General features: G+C 46.2%; 4 protein-coding genes across 8 annotated transcripts; 2 read left to right on the forward strand and 2 right to left on the reverse strand.

Moving 5' to 3' along the window:
- The first annotated feature begins 237 nt into the window (after positions 1 to 237).
- Positions 238 to 1,495, forward strand: LOC117139309 (mannose-P-dolichol utilization defect 1 protein homolog). Its single transcript, XM_033301556.1, has 2 exons — positions 238 to 625; positions 688 to 1,495. Exons 1-2 carry the CDS (start codon positions 538 to 540, stop codon positions 1,356 to 1,358), a joined length of 759 nt encoding a protein of 252 aa, XP_033157447.1. The 5' UTR covers positions 238 to 537; the 3' UTR covers positions 1,359 to 1,495.
- Positions 1,465 to 2,283, reverse strand: LOC117139320 (inosine triphosphate pyrophosphatase). The gene is made up of 3 exons (XM_033301567.1): positions 2,064 to 2,283; positions 1,694 to 2,003; positions 1,465 to 1,625 (listed from the first exon to the last, which is right to left on the reverse strand). The coding sequence occupies exons 1-3, from the start codon at positions 2,185 to 2,187 to the stop codon at positions 1,484 to 1,486; spliced, it is 576 nt and encodes a 191-aa protein (XP_033157458.1). The 5' UTR covers positions 2,188 to 2,283; the 3' UTR covers positions 1,465 to 1,483.
- Positions 2,284 to 2,460: 177 nt separating this feature from the next.
- Positions 2,461 to 4,395, reverse strand: LOC117139302 (UBX domain-containing protein 7). The gene is made up of 2 exons (XM_033301544.1): positions 4,323 to 4,395; positions 2,461 to 4,233 (listed from the first exon to the last, which is right to left on the reverse strand). The coding sequence occupies exon 2, from the start codon at positions 4,115 to 4,117 to the stop codon at positions 2,627 to 2,629; it is 1,491 nt and encodes a 496-aa protein (XP_033157435.1). The 5' UTR covers positions 4,118 to 4,233; positions 4,323 to 4,395; the 3' UTR covers positions 2,461 to 2,626.
- Positions 4,396 to 4,522: 127 nt separating this feature from the next.
- On the forward strand, positions 4,523 to 15,346 carry LOC117139225 (UHRF1-binding protein 1). Of its 5 annotated transcripts, none has more exons than XM_033301454.1 (18): positions 4,523 to 4,986; positions 6,659 to 6,860; positions 6,926 to 7,552; positions 7,655 to 8,366; positions 8,660 to 8,689; positions 8,786 to 8,878; positions 8,938 to 10,010; positions 10,080 to 10,161; positions 10,800 to 10,941; positions 10,999 to 11,556; positions 11,618 to 11,732; positions 12,273 to 12,293; positions 13,187 to 13,329; positions 13,391 to 13,514; positions 13,574 to 13,721; positions 13,789 to 13,963; positions 14,026 to 14,143; positions 14,442 to 15,346. In XM_033301454.1, exons 1-18 carry the CDS (start codon positions 4,943 to 4,945, stop codon positions 14,490 to 14,492), a joined length of 4,458 nt encoding a protein of 1,485 aa, XP_033157345.1. In that variant the 5' UTR covers positions 4,523 to 4,942; the 3' UTR covers positions 14,493 to 15,346. The 5 variants fall into 5 exon arrangements, with proteins under 5 accessions (XP_033157345.1, XP_033157329.1, XP_033157320.1 ...); XM_033301429.1 differs by having other exon boundaries at positions 4,524 to 4,986; positions 10,080 to 10,239; XM_033301438.1 differs by lacking the exon at positions 12,273 to 12,293 and having other exon boundaries at positions 10,080 to 10,239.
- Positions 15,347 to 15,704: the final 358 nt, after the last annotated feature.

Genomic DNA, 15,704 nt, shown 5'->3' on the forward strand with positions numbered 1-15,704 from the left:
GACAGTGGGGCAATCTATTAAGCACAATCTAAATTATTTTCAATTAGCAAATATTTAATATTATTATAGAAAAAAATATTAGGTATGAAATGTTATTTTTAATAAGAATTCACCGCAAATTTAAAATTAAAACCAAATCTGTTTTAATAACTTTTCTATTTACGCTACTGCACAATGAAGAATTTTTATTTCGATTTTGTCCCACGTTGTGGCAGTGTTGAGTAGCACGAAAACCCACGTACCGATTTTTAGCGCATACCTTTCAGCGAAAGCCGGACGAAAATAACATAACGTTGGCACAACCACCTATCTTATCATTCCTCCTCCACTCCCAAGCCGATTCGCCACAGGGCATCAATATCTTCTTCGGCGGAACCCGCATTACGTGTGCGTAAACGGCGGCTTTCAATTTCATTCTTGGAGCGACCGGCCGGCCAGCTTGATAACACCGGTGCATAGTGAAACCAGCGCCACTTACTAATTAAGTACGACCACGACCTCCGAGATAAACAGAAGTCAATTGTTCGCAGCACAAAAATGACGGATCTTATCAGGCAGGGTGCTCTGTTCCTTATGAGCGAGAAGTGCTATGATAACTACTTCCTGGAGCACAACTTTCTAGACGGTGAGTGGCCGCTAATTCAAATGGGTCTGTACCTATTAACTATTAATTAACATTCCTCGCAGTTCCCTGCTTCAAGGCTTTGCTGAGCAAGGGCCTGGGATTGGCCATTATCGCCGGTTCCGTGCTGGTCAAAGTACCACAAGTGCTGAAGATCCTTAACAGCAAGTCTGGCGAGGGCATCAACATTGTGGGCGTGGTGTTGGACCTGCTGGCCATCTCCTTCCACCTGTCGTACAACTTTATGCATGGCTATCCGTTTAGTGCCTGGGGCGACAGTACCTTCCTGGCCATCCAGACAGTCACGATTGCTGTCCTGGTCTTGTTCTTCAACGGGCGCAAGGCGCAGTCAGGACTCTTTCTAGTGGGATATGTCGTGCTGATGTATGTTCTCAATTCGGGACTAACGCCCATGTCGGTGCTGTTCACCATCCAGAGCTGCAACATTCCCATTCTGCTGGTGGGCAAGCTGTCCCAGGCGTACACCAACTACCAGGCTGGATCCACTGGTCAGTTGTCAGCCGCCACTGTGATCATGATGTTTGCAGGATCAGTGGCTCGCATCTTCACCTCCATCCAGGAGACTGGTGACTTTATGATCATCCTCACCTTCATTGCCTCTACCTTTGCCAATTCGGTTATTCTGGGCCAGCTGATCTACTACTGGAACAAACCCGCTGGCGTCAAGGTGAAGGCTTCAAAGGCCAAGAAGCCGAAGACCAAGAAGGATGACTAAGCAGTGCGGAGAGGAGTAACAAAAGTAGGAACAGATATACATAGAGAGATTTGAACTCGAAAAATAAGTTGCAACAACTTCTCGACAATGTAGAACAAATATGCGATGTTTAAATAAATTGAGTCCTAGTTTATTAACTTGTCCTGTTTCTCGAAGTGCTGCCGCAGTAGAGCTAAAGCGCGGTAGCGATGGGAAATCGTGTTCTTCTCGGATTTGGGCAGTTCGGCGTAGGTCTTATCGTAGCCACTGGGCTGGAACACCGGATCCCTGCGGCAATGATAGAGACTTTAATAAGCAAGAGCCATTTTATCGGACTTCTTACGCAAGTGACTCACCATCCAAAGTCCCGGGGGCCGCGAGGTTCGACGATAACGCCCTCGGTGATGCCCTTAAAGATTAGTGGCTCGGCATCCACACCGTCGCAGTAGCCAAAGGTGCAAATGGCCTGAGCGCTTTTGTTCTCCCAACCATGGAGCAGACGGTGTAGCCCCTCCGGCTGCAGCTTCTCCAGGAACCACTTGATGTACGGACCCGGCAAGCCCTCCAGCGCATTGAAGCACAGACTGGTGTCCTCCACTAGCACGGGTCCATTCACCTGACGCGCTGCCTCCTTGCACTTTTTGATGGCGATCTCATCGATGTCCCCTGGCATAAAACATAGTTTAAGTACTACATCATTTAGATGATTATTCATTCATTATTCACCTTGCAATTCCGGAAGATCAATCTTCTGGGACACGATGGTGCGCGGGAAGCTGGGACCCAGGATGGCAACCAACTCTTCCAGCTTCTTGGCGTTGCCGGTGACAAAGGTAATTGGTTTCGACATGACAAAACAGATCCAATTGTCGCCCTCAAATTAAACAATTGGGCGCAGTATTCAACGCGATTTGCAAGACTAAAGCATGCGGCCAAATCAGCTGTTTTCTGTTTAGCTTGGGCGCGAAATAAAAGACAGGGTGGTTATCACTCAAAAATGTTCAAAAAGCTTAAATTTAAAATATGTAGTCAAAACAAATAAAATAAGTTGGTAAACTAATATTAAGTATAAGCTTGTATTATTTTATCTGCGGCTCCCTTAACACAGAGAAGAAAACACATGTGGTGTCTAAAAGCCTTGACAATAGCATTTCTAGTTGATTTATTCAACATAACTTATTTTTAGGACACAAATGTAATTCAAATGGAAAGTTTTTTTTTTTGGGACGACAATATTTTTCTTGGGATGACAAAATTTGCAAATAAATATAACATGCACATGAAAACTTTTACTGATCGTCCGCGTTTGTGAGATGCAGATTGGCCGACGGATGCAGGCCGAGTTCCTTCAGGGAGCTATCGTTGTGCTCCGCCTCCAGGAATTTTCGCGGGAAGGCGCAAATGAGCTTGTAGCCGTCTTGAGGGATGTGCTTGTGCGTCTGGCTGATGTAAAGCCGCAAAGTTTGCAGTTTGGTGTCCGAGGGCCAGCGCAGCTGGACCATCTCATCTGTTCCGGCGGCGTTGAGCAGGCGCAGCTTCAGGGCAGTCAATTCAGTCTTGGCCTCGCCCAAGTGATTCTCGAAGGAGGCGGCGGCCACACCCTTGAGCTCCTCGTCATCGAACTCCTCCAGGCTCTCATTATCGCTGGCTCCATCGGGACTATCGTTTTTGTGGTTGCCTTCGCCATCGCCACCACCGTTCTCGTTTATGGAATTCTTGATGGCCAACTCCAGCTGTTCCTCTTCGGTTAACTCCAGAACCTTGGCACGTTTCTTGGGCGTTCCCTTCGAACTGGCTGTCGAGGAGCACGAGGCCTCCGGATCGGGCACCTCGTCATCATCGATGTACGCGGCCGAACGCTTCGATGTGCCTGGTGCATCCTCCTGAATGAAGTCACGGTGCTCCTTCAAGAACTGCCTCAGATCAGGAAGGACATTCTCCAGCTTCTGCTCTGCGCTGCGCCACACTTCCTCGCCAGTACGGGGATCGATCACGCATATGTAAGGCAGGGTGGCGCAGTGGTAGAAGGCCACAAAGCGGCGTCCTTCCGAGGTGTCGTTGTCCACCTGCCAGAAGGTGAACTGGCGACGTATCAGTTTCTTAAGCTCCTTGTCTGACCAGACATCGCGGTTCAAAGTCTGCGACTGAAAGTTTTCGTCCTGTACGTTGACCAGCAACCAGCGCTGACGCTTGGTGGCAAACTCCCTGGCAGCGGTCAGTGATCCGGAGTAGAGTATGTCCGTGGGCGGGCGGAATAAGTCTCCGAGGCGGGATGTGCTGGTTGCCGTGTCCGTTGTGGACCGTCTATTAAGTGCCATGGCCTGGCCGGCCACCACCATCTGGGCGGCCCGTCCGCGACGGATTCGATTGGTATCGGAATAGACGCCAGTGGCCTGTAGCTGCTCCTCCATTAGAGCGCCCTCGCGGGCAAAGTCCCGAAGGGGATGTACCTTAACGCGCTGCGTCACACGCGACAGCCGGCTACTGCTCCCCGACGCAAAAAAGTTGTCGTCCTCGGGCAGGATCAATTGCTCACGGACCGGGGCAATTGGCGCCCTTACCTCATCCTCGTCGTCCAAGACGGGTAGCGATTCAGCTGCAGCAGCGGCTCTGGATCCCGATGCCGTGGATGTGGAGGCTCCCTGTTCGAAAAACAGAGCCACTGCGGCGGACACATCGTTCGCACAGGCAGACAAGTAATATTTGGCCTCGTCCATGGAGCAAGCGGTCACCTCGCGGACCTGCTCCACCAGCCCATCCGGCGCCTCGGTACTGGACATGGCTTTGCTCTGGAGGATGGCTGAGTTTCTTGTTTATTAAATGGCGAGTTCCGGAAAATGCGAGCAAACGACCGAACAGTGCGATTTTCCAGGGACAGATAAATGCGTCCGCACAGCTGTGGGAAAAATTGTTAGCAGCCTGTGTTGGGTAACGTCGCGCGCCAAGTATATGCACACAGATTTAAGGCAGATATATTAAACTTACAATGTAATTCAGCGAAACAGCGATATTCACACAACAACAGCCAAGAAAACAATAAATTTGGAAAACGTACAATCAAAGACTACTTATATCATCGAACTAACAACTAAAACATGTATCGAAATTTAAGTTTTATGTGAACCATCACTTGCGGCACCTTCTGACTGCAACCTGCACAGCTCCAAATGGAGTGGCTGCCAACACTGCTGGCGCCAGTCGTTGTGCAGCACTGGTCGAGTCAGCAGCAGCAAAAGAAAAGGCTTTTGCGTCTCTTACGCGAAAATCGAGATAAGATTCGGTATCAAGGGGTTCCCAAAATATGACTAATCCGCCGTCGAAAGACATCCCACCCACGCAATGACCGCGAATATGTGAGCTTCGCGAAACGAAGAAGTTCGAAGCCAATTCGCCAGCCAGCAGTCTCTTTCCAATCAGATTCGAATCAAGTGCAACAGTGAGAAAAATTGAAAGTGAATTGAAGATCCTAGTGCCATTTGCTTGCAACATGAAATATCAATGATTTGTTGCGCGGAATAAAAGTTGAACTATTCAACCCGGTTGCCCAGTTGTTTGTTTGTTTGTTTTCCGTTTTGTTTGTTGTTGCCCGCTGCTGACGTCGCAAGATGGTATCGCTGATAAAGAATCAACTACTCAAGCACTTGTCCATGTAAGTTAATCTGCGCCAGCAAATCCAATTACGAAACTCAATTAAAAACTGCAGTCGGCTAGAAACAGCTTGCAAAGTGGAGAACTTGGAGACGGAATTGATTTTTCCCACTTTTTCGCATTCCAATTGGATTGTGTGCCCGCGTATGTGTGTTGTGTGTGTCTGTCTGTATTTTTCACAGCTTCCCACCCACCCCACAGTACCGTTATTCCACCTGTACACTGGCCCGCTTTTATGCGTTCTTTATCGTTTACCGTTCGTCTGAACCCATGCTAATTCGCACCACCGCCCATCCACCCACTCCGCCTCTTTTAAAGTAACAAGTGGATTGCCAATTTCCACCCACGAACATTTACTTTTTTCCCTTTGTTTTTTTTTTTTTATTCTGGCGTCTCTGCGATATTGGATTCCAATTTCCGCAAGCCTCTTTCTCCAGCATTTGCATGCGAAATTCAATTTTCCGTCTTTTCCTCACCGCAATATGGTTTATTCAACGGTTACCAGATAACTCGACCAAGTGAAAATGAGGCTTTTATGGCCAAAAGGCGCCGCCTCGCATAAACAGGCAAATCAAATGTTTATTTGCTTACTTATAATTATGCTGAATGGTCGTCAAGGGGGTTCCCCAAATGGCTTATGAAGGGTTTACTCAGGCACTGAAAAAAATAGATTGATAAAAATTGAATTTAATGAAATTAACTTTAATTTAAAAAAGTTTCATAAATCATTTTAAAAAAGATAATTCTTGTTCGAAGGTATTTTATACTATTAGTAATGTAATAATTTTTTATATTTTTATTACAAATCTTAGAAATACAAATCTTAGAAATCGTACCGTTGAAATATTAAAATGTTGCGTGCATACTTTTTTATATATTTTAAACATATGTATATGCTTATCTATGGTAACGATTATGCTTATTAAAGTTTATTAGCCCACTTTATTAGCCCTCAAGTGTGGTGGTAACATCGAGGGGCCCACAGTTATCATTTATTTTTATATTTTTAGCCTCCCCGAATGAACCTTAATATGTCAAGTCCTGCCCACCTGCCAAGGGCATACTTGCCCGTATACACATTGCCATTGTCTTGGCCCCTTTGTTGAAGGCTTTTGTGCCTTTCCGCTCCATACCAGCGCCACCAGGCTATGGCCTCTTCCACGCAATTAGGCTGCAAACAAGCCAAGTTTATAACACAACACGGCCCAAAGTGTAAATGCAAAGCTAACTTGTTGCCCATGCTGGGCGGGGAAAACTTTGGGCAAATCTTTTTATAACCCCCATCGTGGCTGTTATCACATTTTGCCATGCATTTCGCTCGGCATTTCTAATTGCCAAGGATGGAGGCTACTTAATGCTTGGCGAAAAGTTCCTAAGTAACAAGTTGTGGAATTCCGCTCCCGTGGACTTTTCGCCACTTAGACCCAATCAATGTCTTCATTTCGATTTCAATTATGCCCCGGCCATTAGCGGGAAGTGGGTCAATTGGGTGGCAGCCATCTGGCGTCGACATTTCACCCCAGCTCACTCCCAGCTGCGAACCCCTTGCCAGCTCGAGAACACCCATTTCATTCTACCCCCTCACGGCAAATGCAATGTGACATGTGCGACGAGGCAAATGTAATTGCCCAGACAAGCAGGCGACTCATCTTGGTTCCCTGCTTTAATTATAGCTACACGAAGAACCTATCCTCGGACAAAATCAATCTGAGCACCTTCCGCGGCGAGGGCGAGCTCTCGAATCTGGAGTTGGATGAACGGGTGCTCACCGAGCTGCTGGAGCTACCTAGCTGGCTGCGCCTCACATCCGCCTGGTGCAACCATGTCTCCTTCCGGATTAGTTGGACCAAGTTGAAGAGCGTCCCCATAACGCTGGTGAGTAAGCCCGTGAACTAGGCGACTGAAAAGAGATCACAGTTAATAATTACCTGCTACCACAGACTTTGGATGAAGTGCGCATCACCATCGAGACCTGCAATCCAACGACTCGCGATGCAGGCGGAGGATCTGGAGCCGGTGGAGCAGGATCTCCCACCGCTGCAGCCGCTGCTGCACTGCCACAAGTGCCACAGGGTAAATACAGCTTCATCCACAAGGTGGTCGACGGCATAACCATTGTGGTCAACACGGTGAATGTGAATTTCGTGAGCGCCGCCTTCACCGCCTCCGTTCAGATGTCGCGCATTCGCGTGGAGTCCAAGACACCCAAGTGGGCGAATGCCGATCTGCGGCTGACGCGACTCAAGGATGCGCAGAAGGGCATCATACTGATCTTCAAGGAGCTCTCCTGGCAGACGGTGCGCATCGAGGCCAGCTCGACGCAGGACAAGTCACTGACGCCCCTGCGCCTGCTCACCAATCACGCCAGGTGCCGCATCACGATCCGGAAACGGCTGTCCGACTGTTCGCTGCTCGCTTCCCGCCTGGTCCTCATCCTGGACGATCTGTTGTGGGTGCTCACTGACTCGCAGCTAAAAGCGGCTCTGCATTTTGTGGACTCCCTGTCAGGATTAATCAAGGCCGCCACTCATGCCACCCAGAAAACGAAGGCAGCTCGCAAAATGCAGGTGATTAGTCTAGTCATGAATTAAGTTTAATTCCCTGTAACATGCTTATTACGATATTAAGTACATATCTATATACTAATTCGCTATATGAATTGCTTTCAGACACTGCCCGAGTACAAGGCCCAGGTGGAGCAGCAGCAGAATCGTCTGTCCGAATCCGCCCATACGACGAATGCGCAACGCATGTTCAACGCCTTCGATGTGCGCGAGACATCGTATCACTTCTTTAGCCAGCGCATCGATTTGCATTTGTGCGACGACGAGGGCGACGGGCGCTCCAGCTACCCGGACTTGGACAAGGGCGGGGCGCTACAGGTCTCGGTGACAGCCTTTCAGGTGGACTACTATCCCTACCACCTGGCCAAATCGGATCGCTCACATTGGGCCAAGTACAAGGAGGCTTCGGTGGCGCCAGCTCTCTGGCTGAAGGAATCACTGAATGCCTTCCGTGAGGCCGTACTTAACTTGAGCCAGCCGAACCGACCGGCCACGCATGCGCCGCTGGAACGGAGCACTCCCGCCTCACCGATTATGCTCAGTGCCAGCATGCTGGGCTCGCAGCACGGTGCCGGCAGCTTCTCCAATGGCAGCAGCACGCCGACAGCAGCAGGATTGGCGGGGGTATCGGGTGGATCGGCTGGTTCCGGAACCGCCTCCATGAACAGTCAGTTGTCGCAGGCAGCGCAGCAACGAAGCACTCTGGAGAACCTGGCCAAGCTGATGAGCTCTTGTGTGATCCTGCGCATCGAGGACTTCACCTTGTACCGGGTCACTACATCGGGAAAGAAGGCTATGCCCAAGGAATTTGTTTCGGGTATGGACTTATCTTGCTTTGAAGTATATATTACTAACTAACATGCCACGCCTACATAACAGCCCACAAAAACCACTAAAACCAATCAACAGGCTTATTTTATTAACTGAGCTTGTAGAAGAGTAGAACCTCATCTTAAAACTCAGTTGGTAAAAGTGGGTCGTCAGCATTCCCAACTAATGTAACATTTTGGCCTGTTTTTCTCTCGCTGCTTTTTACTGACTTGTTCATTCCATCCATGAATCATGTAAAACGCTTTTTGTGTTGTATTCTTGTTGTCGTTGCCCTTGTAGCGCAACATAAAAGGAAGACCAAATCCTCAGGTGAATATCACAAAAGCTAACTTTTCTGATGTCATGCTGCATTTAAAGAAATACTGATAGGGTAAATGACTTATTAACAATCTAATCCATTTGCAGGTGACAAGGATCGGTACTCGTTTCCCGCCGAGATGCCCATCATCCATGCGGAATATACTTACTTCTACTACCCCGGAGACTTTGTCTTCCCATGTAAGTTTTGCTTTGTTGACAATCTAGTTCTGGTCTGATCTGTTATTTTTTGCTCGCAGTGCCACCATCCAAGGTCTTTGTGCATGTGAATCCAATTCAGGTACATTTCGATCTCAGCTCAATACTATGGCTCAACTCCTTTGGCCTCAATCTGCACGAGAGCTTGCTGCGCACGAGCGTGGGATCCCAGAGCACTCTGCATCCGCAACAGCAGCTGCCACGCGGCTCGATTGCCTCCAATGGCTCCAATGGCACACAGATGGCCGGCGTCAATGTTGAGCAGGAGCCAAATCTGATGTACATGGATGTCAAGGTGGAAGCGATTATGCCGCGCATCGTCATGGAGGCGGCGTTGGATGCGCCCAGTCAAAAGGATCGGCCGAAGACCATGCAGATACAGGTGTCCCGGTTCGCGTTGACTAACATCCGGGAAATGGGCAGCTCAAGGGCGGATCTGGCCCAGGCACTGCACTCCCTGCAGGAGGGATCGCTGGTGTTTGGCTCCGGTTTTCCCTCCAAGGAGGGCGATATGTGCATCGTAACGGATCGCATTCTGTCGCATGTGGCTGCCTCGGATGTGAGCATGATGTCACCCGTTTCGCCGACGGGTCAGCAACTGCCCCGTTCAGCCTCCACGCAGTACCTATCCCGTTATGTCATGTGGCTGGAGCCGCGGGATGTGTGGTGCATTAAGCTGGACCCGGTGTGGGTGGATTTCCTGGGCGCCCGCTCACTGGGCCCCAACAAATCCATTCCGTTCGTGGACGCGGTCCCCATCACACTGTGGCTGCACTCCGGCTCCGCCCAGGCACAACTGGATGTGGGAAAGAGCGGGACGGCGGGCAGTATGGAGAGCATGGGCATGCCCCCGTTGCCCACGCTGCCGCCACTCCAGCCGTGCAATCCCTTCCTGAGCGACGAGGATGTGCGTCTAGCTGGCGTCGCCTCGGGAGCTTCGCCTCCGGCTCCTGCTCCAGATCGCACGGCAGATGTGCATGCCATTGCACATATATCTAACCTGGTCAGCCTGCAGATCGATCACTACCAGCTGCTCTTCCTGCTGCGCCTCGCTGAGGAATTGAACGAGATGTCTACCTTCCTGAATCTGGACGCCGAGCGCATATTGCAAAAGGTTTGGGTTCTTTGCTTTACCATATCCATAAGTTCATTCCTAATCAATATTATTTTGTATGATCGCCAGCAAAACGAACAAAAGTCGATAATATTTGGGTGCGTTGTGCCGCAGATCGAGGTGACGCTCGTGATGCCATCGCCAACACCTGGTAAGGAATCAAGTGGTGGTGATGCTGAAAGTGTCGTACCCGATTCAGCTAGTTTGGGTGATGATTTACACATGAATAGTAAGAATTTATATATCTTTTGTTGTCTCTTCTTCAACTCTCTTTAGTTTTATGGTTAAGTGACTCACAAACTAACTACCGAACGATCTCCATCCCGTGAGCACTTCGGTCTAACACAATCACACGACCCTAGTTAATGTCTAACTCACACGTAGTTGCCACCGATATCGTGTTGTTCTTTTAGCCCCAACCCAGATACTAACCCCCCCATCACTCAGCTCACCAGATTTACTAGAATCCTGCTAGGAGCCAGTTAACACTTGCCGCTGTAATTGTCGCTTACAAATTGTATCTTCACTTTAACAATTGTTATGCGTTTAGGCTGGGCACCTAGGACCATAGACCATAGCCATTTGGAAGTGGAATCATATGATTAATTTCTCATTTGACTTTCGTCCACATGGCATCGGATTAACACTCCTTATAAATATCTCGCATGTATTTTTGTACTAAGTAACTAACCAAAGCAGCAATTTTAGTGCATATCTAATATTGTAAAGTGATCGTAATCCTTGATATGTGATCAAAATTTCCAAATAACATAAATAAATCCCAACTAGGCGGCAACATAACCTGGCCAACACCACCGCCATTGGACCAGCTAAAGAGCAATACTTTCGGCAGCGTGGAAACACCGTCTCCGGTGACCAATGATCCGCCTTTCGACAATGGCATACACATATCCAATCCTAACACGCATGGGTAAGATCAATTCGATCAATTCGCAGTTCATCAAACTAATTTCTCTTTTCGTTGCAGCTATAATGTTCAGATACAGAGTACGCCGACGATGGCGTCTTCCACGGCTAGCCAAGGATCTCGTCCGGATACGGGTATATCCACGCAATCCCAGTCCCAAACGCAATCGATCTCGTCCGCCTCGAAGAGTGGCAAGAGTACAGCTGCTCGATCGGGGGCAACTGACACCGTGCCCAGTCTCACCAAGGAGATCAACTCTGGTCTGCTGTCCATGAAGAAGGGCTTCTCCAGCTTCATGACTTCCATTGACTCGGCCATCAAGTCGGGCACGCCCAATGACGATGCCAGTGATACCTTCTCCATACAGAGCGACATTAGCTCCGATTCGGATAACTTTGCCAACGTACTGGGCGATGACAAGACCATGGATTGCATGGATGTTATGTTCCGACTCAATCCCTTCACCACTGACAACATGAAGGCTTCGCCCGTGGAGATGGCCAGTGAAGTGTATGAGGAGCAGCCGAGTAGCTACAAAACAAACATGTCTTCCCCATCCGAGCCATCGGAAGGCAGCACCTGGCGGCGACGCGATCTGGTGTCCATGGCCACCTTCAGGTTGATTCAGTGCAATGAGTTACTATACACATCGGTTAATAATTTGCTTATCCACAATCAGATTGACCACCGTGGAGCTTATTCGTCAGCAGGAGGGCCCCAAATCTTCTGTTCGCTTGCAGGTGGCCGCCGTTTCCTGTGACGAATGTGGAGCCATTCCCTGGGATGAGTTGCAGGTAGACTTTACCGAGGGTCTCCCTTTTCTTTTGCCGGAATCTTTTCAGTTCTTTGTCTTTCATTTGTTTTATGTTTGATTTGTAAATACGAAAACGGACTTCAATCCTATCGGGATTCTTTAGTTCCTCTAAAGATTTTGCTCAATTCAATGTTTGCGCTTAACTTTTTGCATGTTTCGATATCTTTTATCTGAACATTTTCCAGTAAAATCACTTTTGAAGTTTATATATTTTTCAATCTGTTGGGGAATCCCCCGAAATGTTTATTTAAAGCAAAAGAATTCTTTCTGTAAGATAACTTATCATAAAATCATTTTCTCATTATATTTTCTCTCTCTCTCTTAAAACAAATGTTAAATTTACTCAAAATCAATCTCAATGTGTGCTAATCAAAACCAAAAAAAAAACTCAAAATCAATTGTTGTGCTCAACTCTTTATAATCAACATGAAACGAACACTTGTAAATTAATTTATGACAATCCTTACATGACACAACTTTCAACAATTACAACAACCAACAACACTCCAACAATAAATAGATCGCGCATCAAGCAAACAAGGTATAGAATATACAAAATTTGAAATTTTTAAATTAGTTAATTGTTAAGGATTTTATTTTGGCGCTTTGTATATACTACCCAAATTATTATTTATTAACATGATTTAATGGTTTTTGGTGCGACATTTTCCCTTTTAACGTAGTGAACTTTTGGCTTGCTCGCAAACGCATTTTGGCGTTACTGGCCTCTAGTTGAGTAGTTCAGAGCTTACCGTGGGTTCCTTCATAGCTGGTAGCCACTGTGAATACCTCTGAAAGTACGTTGATCAAACATTCTGCCCTCATAGCAACCGAGATACTCTTGCGGAACTTGTTTGGAAATGGTTTACTCATTCGAATGTTATTTTTGAGCATGATGCCGGTTAGAGAACAGCTATCTCCAACTATTTTCTAGACCTACCCACACAATAAGTACATACCTAGATCCCCACCTGAATTCCATTTGATTTTATAATTTCATTGGTATTGCTTTGTTGATGACTTATGATTTGCAACGAATTGGTTTCTTTAGAAGTATACGTTTTTTTTCGAAAGCGTACACATACTGCATAGGCAAATACGGCCAAAAGAAGTACAGTAGAACAAAAAATAGAGCACCCACTGACCTAAAACATTGGCGTCCTACACGACTAACAACTGTACTGGTAAAACTAACAAAGTAACTAAAAACACACGCTGCTTTAACAAAAAAAAAAAAACATTTTCCATCTCTCCCATAACACCCACATTAACACCATCGAAACCCACTCAACTCAAAAACCCACATTGCATGGTGTTGCCTCTAGCTTAGCATGTTGTTCCTTAGCTGTTTCCATTCCACAGTAGCTGATCACGAGCACAGATTTATGCGATTTAGATCTAACGCACGATATGCTTTCTAACCCCTCCACTTAGACGAAGTTCGGAGCACGCTGCAAGGCTTGGAATCTGGCGCCATACAATCCAGAGGCTCCACCGTGCATCCGGATGCGCTTGGAGGAGACTCTGAATATGCCAAAGGAAATTGAGGGCATCATCGATCGCAAACGCATCCAGAGGTCGGTTCTTTATGCACTATTAAATTGCAAATATCTATTTTAACTTCTCATTTGTTTTTAGCTGGATCACTCACCACGCCGAGATTCGGGTGAAAGATATCAATATGGATCTGTCGATGAGCACCGTAATTGGACTGGGTGATCTGGCCGAGGATGAGCTCATTTCCCCGCCCATGCCAGTGACCGTAAGATGTCCCCACATACGCATTTCTTTCAGATACTTATTACTTGGTAAATGTCATAGGTAAATCTGGAAAATGTGCGGATCAACTTGCTTGAGGACCGCCCACCCGTAAATATTACCTCACCGGGTCCCATCCCCATAAATCTGTGCATTGGTCGCATGCGTTTGGAGCGTGACCAGAGCGGATTGCTCAACATTCAGCCTATAGGTGAGATACGCCTATTTAAGAAAACAATAATTTATGGCCAAATATAATTATGCTGCTTATACCGTAGATACCAACATGAGTGACGCACAGCATCAGGCGTTGGGCAGTGCCTTATTTGGAGCACCTCGAGAACGCGATCGGGAGCTGTTATCCATGCAGCTGGTGATGCAGCAGATGAAACTGGACAACGATCAGCTGCGCCGGCAGCTTGTGGACTCCAAAGTGAATACGGATAACTATAGGTGAACGTTTATAGTTGTATTGATCTCATACATTTACTTATGATTGTCCGAATTCTCTATAGGCACAAGACCAAACAGGAGGCGGATGTGCTGCGATCGTATTTGAAGGCCGCCCAGGACGATATAAGCATATTGCTGGAGGAGAAGAAAGCTTTGCTGGACACCATCCGTTCCTTGCAGGTAATTAAATGGGTCGGAGTTCTTTTTGCCTAAAAAGACTTTCTCACCAGTTTCACTGTCTCTAACTTTGTTGACTGTTATGATCACCTTACCACCTCTTGCTGTTGTTGTTGTGCGTAAAGTTAAAACACGTTAAGCTTAAGAACACTACAAATAATAATGCAAGGATCAAAGGTCAGTTAATGCCCAGCACGCTAGAGCCCTGCCTGCACGCCTTTTGAACTTTTCACACGCCTTGCTTTAGTTTCCACATCCACTTCCTTGCAATGATCTAATGAGCTGCTCTATTTTCTTATAGGTACAACTGACCTCATCGAATATGAGCCGAAAGAGTGATGGAAACAGGTAGCACAACTGCATGGACTGCATACAATGCTGCGGCGAGAACAACAACGCCTAGCCCTAAGCTCCAGCCAGTGTATGCCGTATAGTCAGATGATAGATGATAGTGCCCCCAAACCATGACGTTCTCAACATCATCGCCATTTGATTTTGAGTTTAGCAGAAGACTGAGCCGTTCCGAAAGCGGACACTTTTCACGTTGCCGTTCGTCATTCTTGCTTATACAAGAACCTATACGTACTATAACAGATCTATAACTATTAATTGTTTTTATCGGTTTTAAGCTGCCACAAGCTTTTGCTATTGTTCCAAAGAATGCTTTTTTTTCTAAATTTTGGAAATATTTTATGTTGATCTATTGCGTAGCCTTTTTAGACGCAGACTTTTAGATAACCACCATTGTTAATTATTTTACAAGAGATAATCAAAGATCGAACTATGTACAGCCAGCCGTGTCATTGATATTGCGTCTACTCCACATATTGTATATTAAAACCAATTCCACTAAGATTGGATAGGACATATTGTTGTGATTCATGATCATATCAAAACTGAATTCTAGAAGCTCTATGCATTGCTGTTGTCGTGTGCTAACCAAATAATTGGCAAAATTTATTATATCGAACTTTATAGTATTCTCTCGTATGGGATTCACTCAACCGAGGGCTATTGAAATTTGTATTCACGTTCAAAAATGCATTCCATTCGACGCGATCATCTTTTTGCTCCACCTACTTACTAATCAAAACAAAATACACAATGAAATACAATAATCAAAAGTTATACAGACATCCTATACCTACGCCAACTACTAAACAAACTTAAATCAAATGTACCATGTTGAATAAATCAAAAACTCAAGTCCGTAGCGCGATGCGTATACAAATTTTAAATAACAAATTTTCATATTAAAACTGTACATGAGCAAGTGTTTGTATTTGTACTATAAAGTTTAAAATTAAACTAAAACGATTATTGATTGTTATACATTATACGAAAGTTTTCATCTGTAGCTAGGCGAATTAAAACATAAAAAATTGAAGTCATATTAAATATTACAAATATATTCAAATGTAAATGTTTGAGTCGGTTTTCAATCAGTTTTCCAGTTTTTGGGGCTGCAGTGGGAGTATTTATTTATTCCGAAATCCCATTGCTAGAAAAACAACAATGGTTTTACTTTTATAAGAGTTTATTTTTATTTGAAACTTTACGATCA

Source organism: Drosophila mauritiana, chromosome 2L, assembly GCF_004382145.1.
Source record: "Drosophila mauritiana strain mau12 chromosome 2L, ASM438214v1, whole genome shotgun sequence".
In the NCBI taxonomy this organism is placed as follows: Eukaryota; Metazoa; Arthropoda; class Insecta; order Diptera; family Drosophilidae; genus Drosophila; species Drosophila mauritiana.

Bases quoted from the DNA above. Each gene is read 5' to 3' on its own strand.
- LOC117139320 (XM_033301567.1), bottom strand. From the start codon at position 2,187: ATGTCGAAACCAATTACCTTTGTCACCGGCAACGCCAAGAAGCTGGAA. The intron at 2,004-2,063 runs GTGAATAATGAA...GTTTTATGCCAG, and splicing joins TGATCTTCCGGAATTGCAAG to GGGACATCGATGAGATCGCC. The intron at 1,626-1,693 runs GTGAGTCACTTG...TCATTGCCGCAG, and splicing joins GGCCCCCGGGACTTTGGATG to GGATCCGGTGTTCCAGCCCA.
- LOC117139309 (XM_033301556.1), top strand. From the start codon at position 538: ATGACGGATCTTATCAGGCAGGGTGCTCTGTTCCTTATGAGCGAGAAG. The intron at 626-687 runs GTGAGTGGCCGC...CATTCCTCGCAG, and splicing joins GGAGCACAACTTTCTAGACG to TTCCCTGCTTCAAGGCTTTG.
- LOC117139225 (XM_033301429.1), top strand. From the start codon at position 4,943: ATGGTATCGCTGATAAAGAATCAACTACTCAAGCACTTGTCCAT. The intron at 4,987-6,658 runs GTAAGTTAATCT...CTTTAATTATAG, and splicing joins CTACTCAAGCACTTGTCCAT to CTACACGAAGAACCTATCCT. The intron at 12,294-13,186 runs GTATAGAATATA...CCCTCCACTTAG, and splicing joins TCGCGCATCAAGCAAACAAG to ACGAAGTTCGGAGCACGCTG.
- LOC117139302 (XM_033301544.1), bottom strand. From the start codon at position 4,117: ATGTCCAGTACCGAGGCGCCGGATGGGCTGGTGGAGCAGGTCCGCGAG.